General features: G+C 39.0%; 1 protein-coding gene across 3 annotated transcripts in view; it reads right to left on the bottom strand.

Annotated features, from left to right (window-relative positions):
- The window catches only part of epha3 (eph receptor A3), a 244,779-nt gene that overhangs the window by 63,788 nt on the left and 159,307 nt on the right, over window positions 1-21,684 (bottom strand). For all 3 annotated transcript variants that reach the window (XM_043701195.1, XM_043701197.1, XM_043701196.1), the window contains exon 6: window positions 5,087-5,211. In XM_043701195.1, the coding sequence (XP_043557130.1) occupies window positions 5,087-5,211 (125 nt within the window). The remainder of the gene's footprint in view (window positions 1-5,086; window positions 5,212-21,684) is intronic.

Raw genomic sequence — 21,684 nt, 5'->3', positions numbered from 1 at the left:
CAAACAGAGCTGAGATTATTCGTATACAGAGGAACTTCAATTATCCGAAAGACATGGGCAGGGAGTATTTCAGTCGGTTAATCGAATTCCGGATAATCGAATGCCGGATGACATAGTTTAGCCAAGCATCGGGACCTTGCGATCTTGCCAGACAATCCAATATTCGGATAATCGAATGTCGGATAATCAAGGTTCCTCTATAGTTCTTCCAGAGTTCATTGTCCAAATGCATTGCCAAGGCACTTGGGCCACAACAGCAAGATATCAGCCACCAATGTATGAACATACAAACAAGCAGCAGGCAATTCAGACCCTTCAGCCTCTTCACTAATCACCGGGGTGTAACCTCTGAATAACCTTTCCCATTGCTCTTAACAAGAATCTATCCAATTCTGCTTCAAAAAGTATTCAAATACTCTGCCTTTGAATTGGAGATGCCAGTGTTGGACTGGGGTGTACAAAGTTAAAAATCACACAACACCAGGTTATAGTCCAACAGGTTTAATTGGAAGCACACTAGCTTTCGGAGCGACGCTCCTTCATCAGGTCAACTTATCGGACCACACCCTTCAACCAGAAGAGATTGAAGTCCTGAGTAGGGGTCTCAACTTCTGCCCCACCACTAAAATGGACCCGTTGGTTCTGGCAACAGACACAGAGGAATTCATCAGATGAATGAGACTCCGGGAATTCTTTCAAGGTGCCGGCAGTGACCCCACTGAACCCACTGATGAACTAGAACAGTCATCACACGGATCTGTAGAGGAGCGATCAAAGAAGGTGTCAACATGGACCCCACCGGAGGGCAGCTGCCCTGGGCTTGACATGTATGCTCAAACTGTCAGGAAATATATAAATGCCAGATTCATCAGCCATACCCACAAGGTAGAGCAAAACATCGCCCGTTCACAACGCAATGCCATCCAGGCTCTCAAAACCAATGACAACATTGTCATCAAACCAGCAGATAAGGGAGGAGCCATTGTCATTCAGAATAGAACAGATTACTGCAAGGAAGTGTACCGACAACTGAACAACCAGGAACACTACAGGCAACTACCAGCTGATCTGACCAAAGAACACACCCGAGAATTAAACACACTGATCAGAACTTTGGATCCAGTCCTTCAGAGCTCCCTACGCACCCTCAATCACCTGATGAAGGAGCGTCACTCCGAAAGCTAGTGTGCTTCCAATTAAACCTGTTGGACTATAACCTGGTGTTGTGTGATTTTTAACTCTGCCTTTGAAGAGAGAGTTCCAAAGTCTTATGACACTCTGTAAGAAAATAAATTCAACTCACCTTTGTTTTAAATGAGCGACCCCTGATTTGTAAACAGCTCCCCACCACCCAACTTGTAGATTCACCCTCTCCTCATCCACCCCATCAAGACCCCTCGGGCTCTAGTATGTATGAATCAAGGTACCACTTACTTTCCTAAACTCCAATGGATAGAAGATAAACCCGCCCAACTTTTCCTCATAAAGCAATCCTTAATCCAGGTCAGTCTTCTCGGAATTGCTTCCAATGCATGTGCATTCTTCCTTAAATAATGTATCCAATGCTCTGCATTCCAGATGTGACCTCATCAGTGAACAACTAAAGCAATTCACCTTAATTTTACATTCCATTACACTCGCAATGATAATATTTTATTATTCCCTAATTACTTGCTATACCTGCATACTTGCCGGTTGTGATCCATGCATGAGGACAAACAGATCCCTCTGCATCTCAAAGCTGTGCAATATCTCACTGTTTAGATAATACTCTTCTTCTTCTTTATTCTATCTGCCAAAATGGATAATTGCGCATTTTCCCACATTATGTTCTGTTGCCAGATCTTTGCTCGCTCACTTAACCTAATCTATACCTTTTCATAGCTTCCTTATGTTCTCTTCACAATTTATTTTTCTACCTACCTTTGTATCATCAGCAAGTTTGGTATCCCTATCTTCTGTTCCTTCATCCAAGTCAATTATATAATTAATGTACTGTTGCACTTCAACACACTGTTTGCTATATCCTGCCAACCTAAACAAACACTTTTGCCAACTCTTTGCTTCCTGTTAGCCAGCCAATCTTCCATCCATGCCAATATGTTACCCACTACCCACTTTTATTGTCTGCAATAACCTTTGATGTGGCACTTTTGCATACCTTCTGGAATTCTAAGTACGCTACATCCATCAGTACCTTTTAATGCATAGCACCTTTTACTTGCTTGCAGAATTCCCATACATTAATTAAAGCATGATTTCCTTTCACAAAGTCATGTTGACTCTGCCAGATTACCTGAAGCTATCTAACAAAGGTTTGGAGATGCCAGTGTTGGACTGGGGTGGACAAAGTCAAAAATCACACAACACCAGGTTATAGTCCAACAGATTTATTTGGAAGCATGAGGTTTCCTAGCGCTGCTCCTTCATCAGGTGGTTGTGGAGCAGGACCACAGGACACAGAATTTATATCAAAATGTTAGTGTCATGCGGCTGCAATATATTAAACAAACTTAGGTGAAGTCTTTCATCTTTTAGAATGGCTTTGCTAGTTTCAGTTCATTAATATGTAAATCCCAGCACTTCTTTTAAGTCATTTTGTCAAGATAACTTCAGGTTTTCTAACAAAATGTGTCATTTCAGCTCAGACAATGTATTAAACATGTGAGGTTAAAGTCTGCCTGTCTCCAAAACCTGACTCAGACTGGCTCAAATATAGATTCTCCCCATAAACTTAGATGTGTGTGCGTGCAGGAGAGACAGAGTGAGTGTGTGTATGTGAATGTGCATGCATGTGGGTGTGAGTGCAAGTGAGAGAGTGTATGTAAGTGAGTGTGTAAGCTTGCTAAAGTATGTGTGTGAGTGTGATGGGGTATAAGCCTGTGAGAGGACGTGTGTGGGTGTGAGTGTGGGGGAGGGGGGGGGTATATGTGTGTGTGTATGAGAGAGAGTGTCTGTGTCAGTTTGTGAGTAATTAGGAGAGTGTGTGTCTGTGTGTGTGTGAGAGAGAGACTCCTACTTCTATGTTCATAATTTTTAATACTGTGGTAAATGAGTGCTTTATGATTCCTTTAGAACTAGTGAACAAATGAATTTATGTATATACTCAAATGGCATACTTTTTCCCCTGTTAAGACATTTCCTTGAGAGAAAGTGAGTGGCAGATTTTATAACATTACTCTCTCGTTATAAATCATATATTCAAAAAAGCCTTTACTATATCTTGAGCTGAGTTATAATAAGGTAATGAAAAAATGGCATTCTGATTTAAAACAGTAAGATTAAATATGCCCAATTGGTTTGTCAGTACCTCTAAAGAGCAAAAGGCAGGCAAATGTTCACCAAGCAGAACACATTTTTATTTATTTAGGTCTGATGGTCATCTACCTGAACCTTTTATTTTGTTTGACATTTGTGGCTCAGTGGGTAGCATGCTCTCCTTCGAATCATTGGCTGTTATGGGTCCAAGTCCCACTCCAGAGAGTTGAGTATAGAGATCTAGGCCATTGATTCAGTGCAGCACTGTCAGAGATGAAGATCTAGATCTTACAGTTTCTGAGTGCTTGGTGACCAGACTTATCCCCAAAGTCCCAGTGCAATCACAACACAGAATTTCCTGGAAAGTCTGAACTTCTGATTACCCTGCGCCCTGAGCACTTACAAAAAAAGGTCTTTGACTCTTAAAAACACCAACTCTAAAAATGGTTACGCTTCATCTTTCAGAAGAGGCTCAATTTGGAAGTCTAGGCCCGAAATGCAGGGCTCTGTTGGAATGCAAAAAAAACAACTGGAGTGGTGCCACAATCCAGCAGTGATTGTCACTCGGTGGACATTTTAGATTGACATTTCTCAGACATTACATCTAGGATTTATCTGCTCTCTCAGCTGGATGCAAAAGATGAAGAAGTTCAGGACATCAGAGGAAAGAAAGCGGTGCTGAATCTAAGTTTTTTTCCTCTATTAATACAATGAATTCATCCTATTACTCTGGATACTATTAATCCCACAAGCAGCCACATTAGAACAGATTATCTGGTCATTTTCACACTGCAGCTTTTGGGAGCTCACTGTGTGAAAATTGGCTGCTGTTTTTCTTATGCTACATCAGAGACTACACTTCAAAAGCACATTGATATCCCACAGCACTTTACAGACAGTAATATGCAATATAAACACACAAAGTTCATTTCTCTTCAGTGCTACCTGACCTGTTGATTATTCCCAGCATTCTTGTTTTTTTTTTCAGATTTTCAGCATCTGTAGTGTTTATTGTCTTGTATATTTATAGAGTTTTAATGCAGTTAAATATAATTGCTAAGTAATTTTTTTTTACTTGTTCACGGGATATCAGCACAATATGCAAGACCAGCATTATTTCCCAACCCTAACTGCCCTTGGGAAGATGGTGGTGAGGTGCCTTCTTGAGTTGCTGCAGTCAATGTGGTGTAGTCACTCCCATAGAATCTCTATAGTGTGGAAACAGACCCTTTGGCCCAACAGGTCCATACCAACCCTCTGAAGAGTAACTGACCAAACCCATTCCCCAACCCAATTATCCTATATTTACCCCTGACTAACACACCTAACCTACACATCCCTGAACACTGTGCACAATTTAGCATGGCCAATTCACCTGACCTGCGCATCTTTGGATTGTGGGAGGAAACCAGAGCACCCGGAGAAAACTCACACAGACACGAGGAGAATGTGCAAACTCCACATAGTCAGCTGAAGGTGGAATCAAATCCAGGTCCCTGGTGCTGTGAGGCAGCAGTGCTTATCACTGAGCCACTGCGCCACCCATGATAATTATTTTCTAGTTATAATAATGCAGAATCTCCTTTATCAAAAATTCCTCCATTATGAAAGCAACAAAATTTGATGGTTTTAAGGTGCACATCGATATATGAGGTATTAACTTACAGCTCGGGCTTTAAAAGAGATTTGTGTATATTAGGTAACTTAGTCACAGGAACTCTTGAACAAATGGATACTCTTTGAAATATCGAGAGATAATTTCCATATGTTTACAATGTTTTTGTTTAGCTGCTAATCATTTTATCAATTTTTAAATGTATTTTCCCACCTTCTCATAGAATTTGACCTCGTAGTCCAATATGATTCCGTTCGGATGTTCCGGCTCCTGCCAAGATAAAGAAATGCTGTTTCGGGATGTCCGCTCCTTCTTAATAACAGTGACAAGGGATGGAGCTGAGAAAGAGCAAAATAGAGTGAAAAGAACAATTCAGACTTCATATGGGCGAATTGCTGGATGATGATCAACTGCACAAACATTGATTGTTTTTTCCCCTTCCTTAGTCTGGGAACACAAAGTCATTTTGATTATTCCCACTGCTGAAATGGCTGACATCAGCTAAGTGAAAAAATACCAGGGACCAAACCTGAGACAAGCCAGACTTGGATGGATCAGTACACAACATGCAGTGCATTTCCCCAATGAGCAACCAATGGAAACACAAGGCAAGTATTTCTGATGCAGGATTAATTACATATATATATATTTTTTTAACTCTTCTTAGAACTTAGGTGACCCACCAATCCTCCAGTGTTGTCCACTCAGTGGAATGTATTACCCACTGACAGCACATATCACACATACTAGTGCACACTGCACAACCCTGTGCCAACGTTTGTATCCAAAGCAGTTTCTAATTAACACCGTTCTTGTGGCAAGACTAGGCAGCTGGAAACATTGACTCTGAACATACTTTGGAAATGATGACCTTAACAAAAGATTAGACTAAATTTCACAATATTTAAGCTCCTTCAAGTGGAGAGTACCACTACTGTGAGCAATCTGTCAGAATCCTTAACCAAACAACTGGTGTGCATTTGATCATGAAACTCACAAACATTGCATATGCCAACGTAAAGCTTTGCCAACATTAGACCTGTCTCACAAATGACAGTCTGCCCAATGGCTAATCTTTATCCATGCACTCACAACATTGTAGTAAAAAATGTGTTTAAATCATAAATATGTTAAGTGTTTCTTATTCTGAAGGGGTCAATGGGCAAGCCCAATAAGCAGCTACAGTCTTTAGTGTTAGAGGATATGCTTGATTTAAATTTCAGCAGATGCCACATCAACCCTTGAATCATTTTTGCAACAATTTCTCAGAACTTTCACCTGTATCCTTCTTCCACAGGAGGCTTCTAGTTTCCTGAAAATCAACAGCTTTCTGCTATAAGAAAGCTTGCTTCAATTAAATGTTCTTCCTTTGTGACCACTGCAATCTGATCAAGTATGGGGCCCAAACATTTGTTCATCCAAAATTCACACTTCATATGGACAAATTGCTGGATGCTGATCAACTGCACAAACTTTGATTGTTTTCTTCCCTTCCTTAGTCTGGGAACACAAAGTCATTTTGATTATTCCCACTGTTGAAATGACTGACATCAGCTAAGTGAAAAAATACCAGGGACCAAATCTGAGACTATCCAGACTTGGATGGATTAGTATACAACATGCAGTGCATTTCCCCAGTGAGCAACCAATGGAAGCACAAGACAAACATTTCTAATGCAATATATAAAATTTTCTTAGAACTTAGATGACCCACCAATCTTCCAGTGTTGTCCATCGAGTGGAATGTCTCACCCACTGGCAGCACATATCACAAATACTATTACATACTGCACACCATTTTCCAACCATTACTTAGAATGACAGAGTCTATAACATCTGAACATTGCCTCAATGGATCCTATTGGTGCTCATACTCCATGCAAGACGCCCTCCACTTTACTTATCTCTTTTCATCCAAGGTTGCTTTGTCACCCAAGTGTGCATTAAACCTCCCCAAAAAGTCATCAATGCTATTTCCTTCAAACATTCCAAAAGGCAGAGAGTTCCATCTTAAGACCACACTTATAAAGTTAAAAATCACACAACACTAGGTTATAGTCCAACAGGTTTATTTGGAAGCACTAGCTTTCAGAGAACTGTTCCTTCACCACCTGAAGAAGGAGCAGCGATCCAAAAGCTAGTGCTTTCAAATAAACTTGTTGGACTTTAATCTAATTTTGTGTGATTTTTAGCTTTGTTCACCCCAGTCCAATACCGGCATCTCCAAATCATAGTGTTGTATAAAGAAATTCTTCCAAAACTGGTCTGTATACATATCTTATGCACCTTATTGCTGGACTCATACACAAGTTTCTCTACATGTGCCCAATATCTCATAATATTAAAGATTTATTTCCTTAGTCTTGTTTTTTCCAAGCATAGAGCTCCCACATCTCCAATTTTTCTTGATAGTTCCTAGTACTTGCTAAGCAGGATGTGTTATTTTCAATATCTTTGGTTCTGACATGGATTATGATAAGTAGTTCATCTCCCTCAACTCAATGAGTTAATCTCTTTAGATTTCTCTTCTTATAGACAGCCACTCAGAACCAAGGATAGCTTTCTTCTACTCTGGAGTTGTGTAAACTAAGGTGACAAACTAGTCCAATACCAATCAGCACACCAAATTGCAGGATAGTCTTTAGCATGGTCTTTCCACTGTTTGAGTTTGGCTTATTGGAGCTGCTTGAGACGACACACCTTCATGGAAGCTTTTTCTGCAGTTTGGGTGATCTTGGCCATTTGTTGACGGAAATGTTATATTCCTCAAGAAGGCTTTGAGAATATCCTCGTAGCATTTCCTCTTCCCTTCTGGTAAACACTTACTGTGATGGAGTTGAGAGTTGAGCTTATTTTGAGAGTCTTGTTTCCAGCATGCAGAAAATGTGGCCCACCCAATGCTGCTCATGGACAGTAACCAGAGCTTCAATAAAAAACTGAAAGAACTGTGGATCTTGTAAATCTGAGACAAAAATATAAATTGCTGGAAAAGCTCAGCAGGTTGAATGAGGAAGGGTCCTCAAAACTGAGGAAGGGTCACTCAATCTGAAACGTTAACTTTGGCTTCTCTCCACAGATGCTGCCAGACCTGCTGAGTTTTCCAGCAATTTATATTTTTGTCTCAGATTTACAAGATCCACAGTTCTTTCAGTTTTTATTGAAGCTGAATATCCTGAATATTGAAGCGCTGGTGCCAAAAATAAACATTGCTGGAAAACTCAGCAGGTCTGGCAGTATCTGTGGAGAGAAGCCAAAGTTAACGTTTCAGATTCAGTGACCCTTCCTCAGTTTTGAGGACCCTTCCTCATTCAACCTGCTGAGCTTTTCCAGCAATGTTTATTTTTGGCACCAGCGCTTCAATATTCAGGATGTGGGTGCAAGGGAGAACACTAAAATGGGAGCGCCTGACCTGCCATTGAATTTGCAGAGACACCACTATTTTATTTCTCCAAGGATTTGAACTGTTTGTTGTACATTGTCCATGCCTCAGATCATACTAGAGAGCAGGTAACACTATACCCTGTAGACCATGAGCTTGGTGTTTGGTTTGCAAATTTCTGTTCCTCAGATGGCCAGGAGCTACACTGAGACAAGAGGTAAGTGGAGTAGGCACATAGCTAATCGGTGGACCACCTGTTTGATTTTGGCTACTCCTACCTTCAAATGTATAAAATCCAGTGCCGTCGGTCAACATGGACAAGAAGCAAGCATTGAGAAAATAGCTTGGCTTTGTGATTTCCTTTGACCAAACAGAAATATTCATCTAATTAGAACTGACTTTGCACAGATCAGCTCCATTACAGCTTCATCAATACATAGCAAGTATGCAGAGAATTGTTTGTTTGCCCTGCTTTTAGAATAAATAGTAACTTAGTCACTGTCAATACAGGAGACAAGGTAGTAACACAGGCATCTCTTTGCAGAGATACCTTCAGGCTGTTGATAATTAACTTGCTTACACTAGGAAATCCCAATCAAGTTACCTCAGAGTCAGTACCACAGATTAACATTACACTCACATCTATCTTGAGTTTGAGGGCCTGAAAGACTCCAAATAGGCATTATATAAACTGTAAGAATGTCAGATACTTCAAATTAGTCCATTTTGCACAAGAATTTACATGTTTCCTATTGCTGTCATTTTCATTTCTGATATCAGACCAATAAATAATGCTACTTCTATCACCAGCACAACTAGCCCTCTTCTCAGGTCTTGTTACAATGAATATACGTGCACATTTTACAGTGCATGTAACTTTGAGACAAAACAGATGTGGCTGAATTGTCAGCTTGTAGCAGTTATAGAATCTGATTAATGCATGTGTTTTCCTCAGGCAGAATGGGAATCGAGAACTTGAGACAGATTGCTGTGAATATTACTTTGCAGTTGGCTATGTGGCACCTGGAGTTTAGAATCTTACCCCAAACTAAACTGGGAATAAGGAAATTTGCAGTGGCGTTTGGAATTTTGAAGACTCTAAAACCGGGCAGAGGGATTTTCTAAATAAGCCTCACATGATACCATAGCTACCAGCATCTCTTCACCACCCACTTCAACCTTAAACTTTCACAATAAATAGATGATTTACACATGAAGCCCATTTAGGTCACTGCAAACATAGCATGAAATGAGTTGCTAATCCTGAACAGAGGTTTCAGAGATTTGTAGCATATTTGTTCAAGCCACAGCCCATTAACATAGCTTTTCTTTTCCACTAATTACTAATTTAATAGCAAAATGGAGATAAACAGATCCACATGGTATAATTGTTGAACATCACATCTAGCAGAGGACAATGTTTTAGTCACTAGACCGTGACAAAACTTAAACATCAATATATGTGGAAAGCATCAGACAAGAGTCCTTTGTGGAAGAATTACTGAAAAGTTGAAAACATTGAGTACATACTAAATGGCTAATCCTAGAAGAATAATAGTTCCGACTTTGCATGCAAGTTGCTTGTAATGGATTGATACGGTTGAGAGGTTACTTCAAAAGACAAGGAAAATATTATCATATTCACAACATTGACCAATCCAAAATGGGGTGTAGGTTTAATTGGTAAAGTTTCTACTAGTCTGCTGTGCTCAGTCTTCAAAAGTAAGAAGGGATTATGACAGGATTATGTTGTGAAAGAACTAGTGCATACATTCTACAAACTTTTCATGGCAGTCATGAAAGCAATTGAGAAAAGATATACTTTTCAACGTGATCAGTTTTCTTATGAAGTTGTTGTTTTATTCCAAAGTAAGTAATTAAGTAAGTAATAATTTTATTGTAAGGGATCATGCTGACTACATTGAAGGTAGTTTTTAAATTCTTAATTCCAGTGTATGGCAAAACTCCAGATATTTTTCACAGTAAACACAGCAAACAAACACAACTCGCTCAGAAATAATTCACAACATCGCTATAACAATGTTCCATTTTAAATTGTATTTGGAATTGTTTGAATGGTGAAGTTGCAGTGGTTTTAATTTTAACATTGAATTGTTTTATTTTATCAAATCTTGCTTATTCCAGTAAGTAGCATGCAACAAATATATTCAACTATTTGACTGATGGACGATGTACCGATACATCCTGTTCCATGACAGGTATTTCTACATTGCATACTTCTAAGATAAATAAACTGTAACATATGTTAGTTTTTATTTGTCAAGCTAACAAGCCCTCTATGAAGATGTTAAAACATCAGTAATGATGTTTGTTTTAAGACCATATCCCCTTTTTCAGGATGTGGTATATCTCACTCTGGCACATAGAAATAAAGTTTTTTTTTAAACTTAGGAGTCTGGGTTTCCTGAAATCTCAGCTCCATCATTACATTTGGTGAGGAAGCAGAAGATAGGAGCCAAAATCTTCAATACTTGATGTATCTTTTGGTTTTCAGGCTACCAGAACCTCAAATTTCAATTGTAAACTCTACATTTAAAGTATTTAATCTGCACCCCATTTAGATTAAAAGAAAATACCTTTATTTGAAAACACAAAGAAACATCAAGAATAGGAAAGGCTACTCATACCAACCTTGATCCTGTATATGTATACATTATTACAACAACTTGCTGTTTTATTTTAAAGTGGTTGAAATTTGTGATCTTTGTAATGAAAGGGTTAAAATTGCATCAAAAGGTCTGTTTTCCTTCTTACGTTAACAACAAAGGGCTTTATGACCCTGTAAAGAGGACGGGATGTAATACAAAATAAAATGAGAAAATGCTGAGAATGTTCAGCAGGCCAAGCAGCTTCAATGTTGACTTGAGATCTTAATGTTGGTTCTCTCTGCATAGATGCTGCCTGACATGCCGAGTATTGCCAGCAGCGTTTGTTTACATTTCAGATTTCCAACATCTGCAATATCCTGTTTTCTGATTCATATTTAATACAACGTGACTTCAACCCACAGAGCACACCATCTGGCTCATCCCTTTTGTGCTGACTGAATTGCATTCCAATTACATGGGCAAACGCTGGTCCTTCAGAATTTCTGTATTGACAACTTGAATGCCATTTAAACAGTATTCTGCTTTTCCACTTTTACTGCCACCCACATGATCACTGACCACACTGTTGATCATTTACGCTAGCTGTAGAGCCCAGAGAAGCTCCCAGGACCAGGACAAAAGTTGGGAATGAAGTTGTTGCTAAATCATGGTTCTTGGTAGCCAGTGACAGGAACATATTTTCAATGTACTAGCAAGTCCTGCAAATTAATTGAAATGCTTGATCATCACGTACAGTTTATTTCTATTAGAAGTCTGTAATGTCATGGAACAGGATGTATCAGTACATAGTCCATCAGTCAAATAGTTTAATATATTATTTACATACTACTGACTGGAATAAGCAAGATTTGGTAAAACAAAACAATTCAATGTTAAAATTAAAATCACTGCAAATTTCACCATTCAAACAATTCCAAATACCATTTAAAATGGAACATTGTTATAGCGATGTTGTGAAATATTTCTATGAGTGAGTTGTTAGCTGTGTTTACTGTGAAAAATATCTGGAATTCTTCCATACACTGGAATCAAAAATTAACAAACTACCTTCAATGTAGTCAGCATGATCCCTTACAATAAAAGTATTACTTCTTTGGAATAATAAAACAATATCATAAGAAAACTGATCAGGTCGAGCTTCCATGATTATCGGGAAATATTTGTAGAATATATCTATTTCTAAATGTATATCTATTTCTTTCACAACATAATCCTGTAATAATCCCTTCTTACTTCATCAGGTAAAATCATACTTCTGTAGTTTAAAGTGAAAAGGAAGAGCATTGTAGATCACTGTAAGTATTCAAAAAGGAGGTAAGTGGGTTTTTGAAATATCAGGGAGTTGAGGGAGCTGGTGGAAAGAAAGTTGAGCATGCATCTCCCAGGATGTTGGTGCAGTAGGAGGAGAGTTGGTGGAAGCAGTTCATATTCTGAACCGTCCTCTCACAGAGAAAACTGCTGGCTTGCAGGAGGTAGATATCTGCCATCCAATATGGCATTTGGATCTTCAAGCATCATGAACTAACTCCTTTCCTGTTCTGTTGCACAATTGGCCATGCCCCTTGAGTGTGCATTGTTAATTGACTAAATATTATCACACACAGAATTCCTTTTGAATGAAAGTTCTGCTCCTCCCATTCTTACTGATATGAGGATTCAACCCAAAATGTTCAAATCTTTTGGTAGTCTGCTTTTGTCCTTTTCATAGCTGGTAATCCTGACCAGCTGCGTAACATCTACAAACCAAACACAGCCTGCCAATGTGAAAATGCCCCATTTCTCTCCACTGTGCATCTCCTATTCATGATAGTGCATTGGCCTGAGTTTTTGGTCAGCATTGGAACCTCTCTTTCTGGCGCAGATCCAACATAAAAAAAATCCTCCAATTAATCTGCTCAAAATTCTAATGGAGGATCCTCAGAATTCAGTTAGTGAAGAAAATCTCAGAAATATCAGTGACATCCCCCCAAAAGCCCCTATGGTTTTAGGTGGGAAGTGGGTAGGATGGTAGTTTTCATGGAGTCAGGAGTCAATGCATCAGGAAGTCAGCATGGTCTTGGTGCACATCATGGATCATATATCCAGTGTTTGAATTTCCAGAACATGGAAGATTTGGGCTTCTATTCCCAACTCCATGAATCCTTATCTTACATATTTGCTTTTGTATGCAGCCATAATGAATGCCTTTTGAAAATTCGTATATGCAGCAGTCCCTTTATGTCCCTTACTAGTTACATTCTACAAAAACCCCAGTAACTTTATTGAATAGGATTTACTTTTCATGAAAACCATCCTGGGACTAAAGAATGTTTTGGAACAGGAAGAAGAAGCACTGTTATGATTAGGATCCAAAATCAATGACACTTTGACAAGTACTTCCTGAAGATAGATGTCAGAATTCACACTAAATTGATCCTTGGGTCCTGTTCACATATGACCTGTGAGCTGTAAACATCAACTAGACATCTCAATGAAACTCAATGGTCTGGCTGGTTCCAAGATGAGCTGGAGCAGACAGAAGGTAAATCCAAGAAGCAATAGGAATAGGGAAAGGGAGAGGGACTTATCCATTCTTCTAAGTCTGATTATGTGGAAATGAGGAGCAAAGATCATTTTAAGGACAGTAAATTTTCCAAGTATGGACCAAGAGCAATTCAGTGCAGCATGCCAGCTGCAAAGTCTGTCCAGGTTTTGCCAAAATTGGCATCTGAGTTTTGAAACAATCAGTAAAGCTTCTGATGGATATGTTTTGCTTAGCAGTCAAAACACTCCAAAGATATTTGGAATACAGGAGATTATATCCAGAAATTACACTTGTCACTGCCCATTTTTGTGACATGGACCGATTTGCCGGTGTGTGGTAAGTATACTATAACTGTTTATACAAGTGAGAAACTAATAGCAGTTTACAAAACACAATGAGTACAATATAGTTAGTCAAATAAGTTTACGGAAAAGCAATCTAGTTTGAGCTTTTGAATCATTTTGGGCAAAGCTGATCATGTGTCCTTCAAGTCATCACTGACATTGTTGTATATGAGCAAAACTGATGAGTCTGCCTTTTCTTCTCAACTTTATAGAGTTTTCTTACTTTGGTAAAATACAAGATTATAATTAAAATAATTAACACTGAGGCAAAGTGTTTGATTAAGAAGACAAGTTCTTAAACATAGTAAATTCTCTCAGAGTTTCTCTCATACTCAAAATTCTCTCTAGTGCTTATGGATGGTCTAATGATAAACTTATCCATTAGTTAAGCTCAGTTTTTGAATAAATATATACCTACAAAGTCTATATACCTATTAAACCCATTCTTATATTGAGTTAGTTCTCTGTCACGCTCTATAATTTCAGTTATCTATCCACTCATAAAAACATTTTTGTTAAAGAAAGTATTTTGCCTGATGACATTCCTTTATTGTAAATACAGTCAGCAGTTTTCCTAATAAATTGTTTTTCATCATGAAATGCATGAAAATATCTTCCAATGTAAGTATGCAAGAGCAAACTAAACAACATTCCCGCTTGCTGCCCACCATTGCTATCATACTAAATGTTTCTTGCCTCTCTTTGTTACAAAAGGCTTCCCTTGAATTGGGACAATAGTAATGAAACTTTAATATGTCTGTGAACTTTCAGCTAATGCACATTTTTTATAGGTGGTTGCTGGAAGTGGAAAGTAGGGAAATAGAAAATTAGAAAAAGGAAGCTCAGGGAATAGGAAACATTCAGGAAAAATGTAAATGTCAAAGGTTAAGTTGGAAGCATTGATCCAGAAATGAAACTGAGGATGTGTCATCCCGCCCCATCTCTCTCACTGGCAGTCACCACTAAATCTCAGTAATGTTCATAGTAACAACATATTGTGGACTATGTTCTGCTTCCATGTGTTAAAATATGCCCTCTAAACAAAGAATCTTATATTTCACAACCTGAGGTGTCCCTACGTACTTTGTCACCTGTGAGGCATTTTTAAAGTGCAGTTGTTTTAATGGCAAGCAATTTTTGCACAGCAAACTCCCACAGGCACCAGTAAAATAAATGAGCAGGTAATTCATTTTCTTCTTATTGATGTTATCTAGGGGACAGATAATGGCCAAAATACCAAGGCAAAATCCCTGCTCTTCTTGAAATCAAGCCATTCCATGATTTAAATTTTCTTCCAACTACAGTGGTGGATTCTTTCTGGGTTTTTTTCCTGCATAGGAGCCCTGTAGTCCTTGACCGTTTCATGTATGAGGCCAGACAGTGAGTGTAAATAGGCAACGTAATTGTGAAGGTATCACAGATAAGACCATTCCACTCTCATAAGACATACATGGGGCAATGAATTTGCTGCATTTTACGTAGTAAGTTCCATTTGTACAAATAAGGTTTCACACCTGAAATCACTGGGATTCTTGCTAAAACATCTGTGAGGCATTAACGCTTGAGCAGGACTGTGGGAGTCTGCAATCAGGAAGGTGGTGAACATAGTCTTGAGTGAAGGGATTGTTATTGTCTGGGGAAGAAGGGTACAGACTCACAATTCATCAACCTTTGTGGCTGTTTCTTTTTTAATGGAGAAATGAGCTGACAAGAATGGAATTTATAGAATTTGAAACCTTAAAAAAAATGATTAGTTTGCTTGAAGGTAAAAAGGAGAGACAAAGTGCTTTCACGATGGTGTGTGCGTGCCTCACTGAGAGAAAAGGCAGTTTTCACCCCTTTATAATAAGGCAGAGTTTGCTTTTCTAATATCAACAAATGCTTGGAAAACAAGATATATGAATCCATTTGTTATGTTTCTTTTTTTGGTTTCTAGTTTCCTGGTACGGCCTCTCTTGCCACTCAACATCTAATCACCACATCAGCCTCTCCCCTCAACCAGTCTGCAGAGACTTAAAAAAAGTTTACATTGAAAAGCAATGGTACAAAATTGCAAACCACAAACATCATTCATCAATGATCCACCAGTAAGGCTTTTAGAGCTATTGCAGCTACTGCAGGAACTTGGTAATGGCCATTCTTTTTTCTTTTGTGGCTCAATTCCAACCATATTCAGTAAAGCTACATGACTCAATGTAGAGTACAACAGCCGACATGGCAGGGGTTAAGCAAGCTCTGTCCAACCCTATCTGCACCACCAAAACTCTATACCACTGAAGGGGAAATGATATTGCCAGCCCAATCAAAAGCAGCCCAGACAGAAATCAAGATCCAATAAATTGCTTCAGTCCTTAAACATATATTAACACTCAAAGCATGTGCATGCATCAGGAGGTGGAGAAGTCAACATTTTGGGTCAACTTTACTTCCTGACGCTGCTTGGCTTATAGTGTTCTTCCAGCCTCCTGCTTGTTTACCTTGGATTCCAGCATCTGCAGTTTTTTTGTCTCTAACTTCTCACAAAAGCACATAACCAATCTGCATGCTGACTTTAAACATCTGTACTTGTCTCAGGCCCAAGAAAACATAATGAAAATGTTTAAAGTGAGATACTAAGCAAATTTTACCTGAGCATATTGCTCTGGCTGTTAGGCCAAGGGGAAAATCTGCAAGCTTGCAATGGCACTGCTGTTTTTAACACCCAACTGTCACGAGTTGGAATATCATTATCAGGTTTAAGAAGGGAAGAAAAACAGATTGGTTTGAAATTGTTGCTGAAATCTATGAATGTATATGGACAAGATTCACTCGTTAAAGTCAGATTGCACCTCTTTTGAAGATATTTTGAAACAGGTCAACCGCCCTCCTTCATCAAATTCTTTTCCACCTTACTTAAGGATTTCAATGCTAAGATTCCCTTAGATCTCCCTTGGCCACAACCTGGTCAATAAATCAGATGGGCTGCACTCAGAACCTCTACCTTGAGCAAATCTGACAGTACTTTGATAGATGTAATCTCATCCATTATACTCATCATTCCCTGGTGACTCAAGATGTTGAGTGGATTGGAAGGGTATTTGCAAGTGGTGGCAGTCCCATGGATGTGCTGTCCTTGTCATTCTAGATGGAAATAGTCATAGGTTTGGAAAGTGCCGTCAAAGGAGCTGTTTTGAATTGCTCAATCTGCAGCCCCCTCATGAGCTGAGTTTAGATCAGGAACTCAGCATGGTCAAATTTTATTAATACTTTGGTAAATGTTCATTGAAGAACATTGGCGTGGAACAGCTCCATAAATAGACTGGTGTAAGCAAAGCTCATTTTACACATTGAGACAAGCCTTGTAAATGTAGTAGCGATTTCCAATCACCCTGAAGGCAGCTTGATGTGCTTTGCTTATTGTCATTCTGAGTGGGTACAAAACACACAAAATCAGTGCCTTGAACTTTGATACAGTTCAAAAATAAAATGAACAAGATGCTGTGCACCTTGGAAAAGGAGATCCAGTGACTGGTTATTTCTCAGATCAGCTTTCAAACCAGCCTTTACTCTTCCTGCCCGACTTCAGATTTTGCATATCGTTTCAGCAGACTGCTGCATTTATAAAGAAACATTTTGTCTGCCATGCTTCCAGAAATAAAAACTATCCTTTGTCTTCCTCTAGCTGGAAATTACAACCAATCTGAAAAGTTACATTTTTATTTATAGCTGGGCTGTTTGATTGTCAAAAGATGTATGCCCTTATAAAGTGAACACTTCTAGATCCTGAACTGAATGCGCTACAGCTGTAATAACAGTCAGTGCAGCACAATCTTACTATATCATATCATTAGATGGCTTTTAATAATTTGAACAGCATTTTATGGCCACCTATAGGGGGAAAATCCATATCAAGCAATAAACCTCCCCTTCATCATGTAGATTAAAAATAAAGATTTAGTTACCCAGGAAGATGATCAAAATGATCAGGAGCTGTTAAATTCAGACCACACCAATATAGGCGACTGCATTATTGCTACATGAGAAGGGGAAGGCCACGGTGAACTCTCTCCCAGCAATAAGATAAATAAAGGCAGCAACTCTGTGCAGTCAGTGCTGAGATCTGTCAAATGTCAATTGAGGTCAGGGAGAATGTCCACTTAATGTAGCCCAGCTCCAATAAGGGCTGCGGCATTTTTTTCTTTTTACAAAAGGATTATATGTCAGACTAAATCAGACATGGTCTTTTTCCTAGAGTCGGGGAGTCCAAAACCAGAGGTTGAAATGAGAGGGAAGAGATTTAAAAAGGACCTGAGGGGTAACATTTTCACGCAGAGGGTAGTGCGTGAATGGAATAAGCTGCCAGAGTAAGTGGTGGAAGCTGATTTACAACATTTAAAAGACATCTGGATGGGTATATGAACAGGAATGGTTTAGAGGGATGTGGGCCAAGTGCTGGCAAATGGGATTCGATCAGATTGGGATGGCTGGTCGGCATGGCCGAGTTGGACTGAAGGGTCGGTTTCCCTGCTGTATGGCTTTATATATGTTACAGAAAAAAAGCCATTCAGCTCAACCACTGGTGTTTATGCTGCCTTCCATGCTCCTTTCATCCCATATTTTCTTATCTAACTCTCTTATCATGAGCACTGATTCCCTCTTCCCTCAAATTCTTGCCAGGTTCCTCTTAAAAGCATCTACACCATTTACTTCAACCAATCTCCCTGGCAGTGTGTTCTGCATTCTTACCACTCTTCAAGTAAATACGTTTGTTCTGAGTTCTCTATTAAACTTCTTGGTGACTATCTTATATCGATGGCCTCTAGAAATGTTCTTCTCCAAAATTCTCTCAAATATTATTAGTGTCAGTGATAAAATTAATGGGTATTGTCGTCCAAGCCTGCACAAACACCTATTGAGGGCAGCCATCTTGCACTGCCCAAACGCATTGAATCATAGAAATTAAAATAGAAAGAAATCTGAAGACAACGTTTCTTCATCCTCAGTGTCAGCAATGTATCTGCAGTTAAGACAGAAATTCCACTGCATTAATAATCTCTTGTAAATGCAACATAAATTAAACTGTACAGTGACCTTGTCATAAGTTATTTCTCAGCAACATCTTCTCAACAGCAATTAGGGACAGGACAGAAGTGTTGGCCTTGCCTGTGGTGTTCACTCTCCAGGAACAAATAATCTAAAATGTCAAACTTACAATGAAGTAATTTAAAAAAAATAGAAAAAATTTCACTTAGATAAACAACAGTGTGATGGTGAAGATTTATGACGGTCTGATTTTACTTTCAACACACACTTTTGGTCAAGACTGTGAGCTCAAATGTGCTGCAGGGAATGTTCTGAATGTTCTACTATCAGCTGAAGTCGGATTCATGGCCTCAGATGTTTTTGGTTCCATAGAATCCCTTCAGTGTGGAATCAGTCCATTAGGCACAACAAATCTCCACACCAACCTCCCTAAAAGTAACCCATCCAGACCCATTCCCCTACCTTATTACTCTACATTTACCCCAACTAAGGTACCTAACCTACACATCCCCGAACACTACGGTCAATTTAACATGGCCAATTCACCTAAACTGCACATCTTTGGATTGTGGGAGTAAACCGGAGCAGTCAGAGGAAACCCACGTCGACACAGGGAGAGGAAACAAAATCCACACAGAGGCTGGAATCGAACATAGGTCTCTAGCACTGTGAGACAGCAGTGCTAACCACTGAACGGCTGTTTTTTATCCATCCAAGGCAGAGGCTGTTATTCTGAATGATTTGGTCATTCTAATAAGACCAACCCATGATTCAGTTGGAATGATAGCTATAGTTCTGCCTTAAAATCAGACTGGTGTGAGCAAGCAGCTTACCAATTGGATGCTACGCTATTTCCTATAATGGAGCACCTTCCATCTCCAGCAACTGAAAAGGTTTACACATACACTGGTTCAGTTTCATGTGGGAGCACTCTCACACTATTGTTCAAGGGAAAAGTTCATTTGAATCCTTGCTTGCTCTCTCAGGGGTATGTAAAAGATCCATGACATGTTTTCAACAAAGGGGTTAATCTCAGTGTCTCAGTCAATATTTATTCTGCAGTTCTGAAAAATATGCCATCTGGTCTTTATCCACTTGCTGTTTCTAGAAGCTTCTTGGTTGCTAGTTGGGCGTTGGCGTTAACAACAAGTTACTACAATCCAAAAATGCTTCATTTGTTAAAATGTGATTTCTGAGGTTGTAAAAGAGACCTCACAAAATGCACGCCTTTCTCTTATTTTGTCTGTTGGCTAGAATCTGAAACTGCGAACATGTTCTCATGATTTAACCACAGTGATTGACAAAGAGGACCCACCCCACTTTTTAAATTGCATTTGTATTCAGCTTTTAAAATGATGGTACATTCATTTTAGGATTGACTTGGTACTGGAAAAGTACTTCTTTCTGAAGGTCAGAATGGGCAGAAACCTTTTGTCACAAATCCACAAACAGAAAAGAAGTTGGGAATTAACTGGTAGCAATATTAACAAGAGCCAATTTAAAAAAAAACATATGAAAGTAGCTTCATTCTTGGACTGCAATGGTTGTCAATGTTAGCTCACTGCCACCTTCTTCCAGACAACTGGCTGTCAGTGAGGCTCTTGTTGGTGAATAAATAATCAGAAAAATAAAGCAGTCTGATGCCTTTGTCGAAACAGCTTCTCACAATTAATGTGCTCCTTTCAATGTTGGAATCCAATCACAGAAGAGTGGATACCCCAGTGAAAAGGCACCGGGACAGGGTGCAATGGATGTAAATACTACTTCATGATCAACCCTTCTGAAATTCCAGAAAATATTCTTGTGTTCATTGGCTGTGTTCAAGAAGCTCAACAGTAAGAGGTGGGGTTTCCTAATTTCTTTCTTACCCTACGAACTACAAAGAAAGTTTAGTACTCAGACTTGATTAACAGCGTTTGGTTGTGCAAGCTGACAGGATTTAATATAGCCATGGAATTGCCAGATGCAGCATTTAAAAATTCCCTTTAGGACAGGGTACTGCAACATTAATAAAGAATGGATAGGAAAAGGATAGAAAACTGAAACAGTCGATTGGCTCTCTTGCAAACTTATACATGTAAAAATGTCTCTGTCATCAACATTTACCCTGCACAAGTAAGTGAGGGGCAAGAGGGATTCATACTTTTGAGAGTTACATAAAGACGTGCATTGACAAGGAAAGTGTTGGTCAGTATCTTTACACCCAGTGTGAAAGCACAAGGTTACTAAATAAGTAAATTAAAGCATTTTATTCACAACAATTATCAATTTGTTTCAATTACTTAAAAATTCATTTTGCACGTGCAAACTTTGAAAGGTGGGAAATCATTCCAAAATAATTCAAATCGGCTGCAAAGTCAATGGAGCACAAGATACAATTAATATTTACCTAAAGTTTACTCTGCTGACAAGATTACAAATTAAGTACATTGATTAAAGCAATGGTGATGCACATGGTTGAACATTCTATTTCATAGGAGATCATTGGAAGGGGTTTAAAAGAGCAGTTCTCACCAATGTTACATTCCTGAATGAATACAATTTAGTGGAAGGCATCTTTCAAGTGCTGATAGAGTCAATAAAATAAAAAACAGAACTTCCATTGTTGGTATCCAAGGACAGCTTCTAGGACATTCGTAAGGTTAGTCAATGGTTGAGACTCAAACTGACTTGAGTACCATTGCTCTTGACTTGTAACTTGACTTGGGTTGGTGACATTCTTCAGTCAGAAAAAGAAAGCTGTACTTTTTTACTACAGCTGATCAAAAGTTTAGCATAAAGAAACTTTGTGGAATCCGGCACAGATTTTGCTCTCCTTCTACCTGATCCTTCTCAGTGCCACCTTTGCTTCGGAGACTGGACTGACAGATCAGCAGCAGTAATTGGCCTAACAGCTAGTCAAGCAAGGATGG

Source organism: Chiloscyllium plagiosum, chromosome 12 (genome assembly GCF_004010195.1).
Source record: "Chiloscyllium plagiosum isolate BGI_BamShark_2017 chromosome 12, ASM401019v2, whole genome shotgun sequence".
NCBI lineage: Eukaryota > Metazoa > Chordata > Chondrichthyes > Orectolobiformes > Hemiscylliidae > Chiloscyllium > Chiloscyllium plagiosum.
The sequence above is the reverse complement of the archived record's forward strand: the minus strand, read 5'-3'. Positions and strand labels throughout refer to the sequence as shown.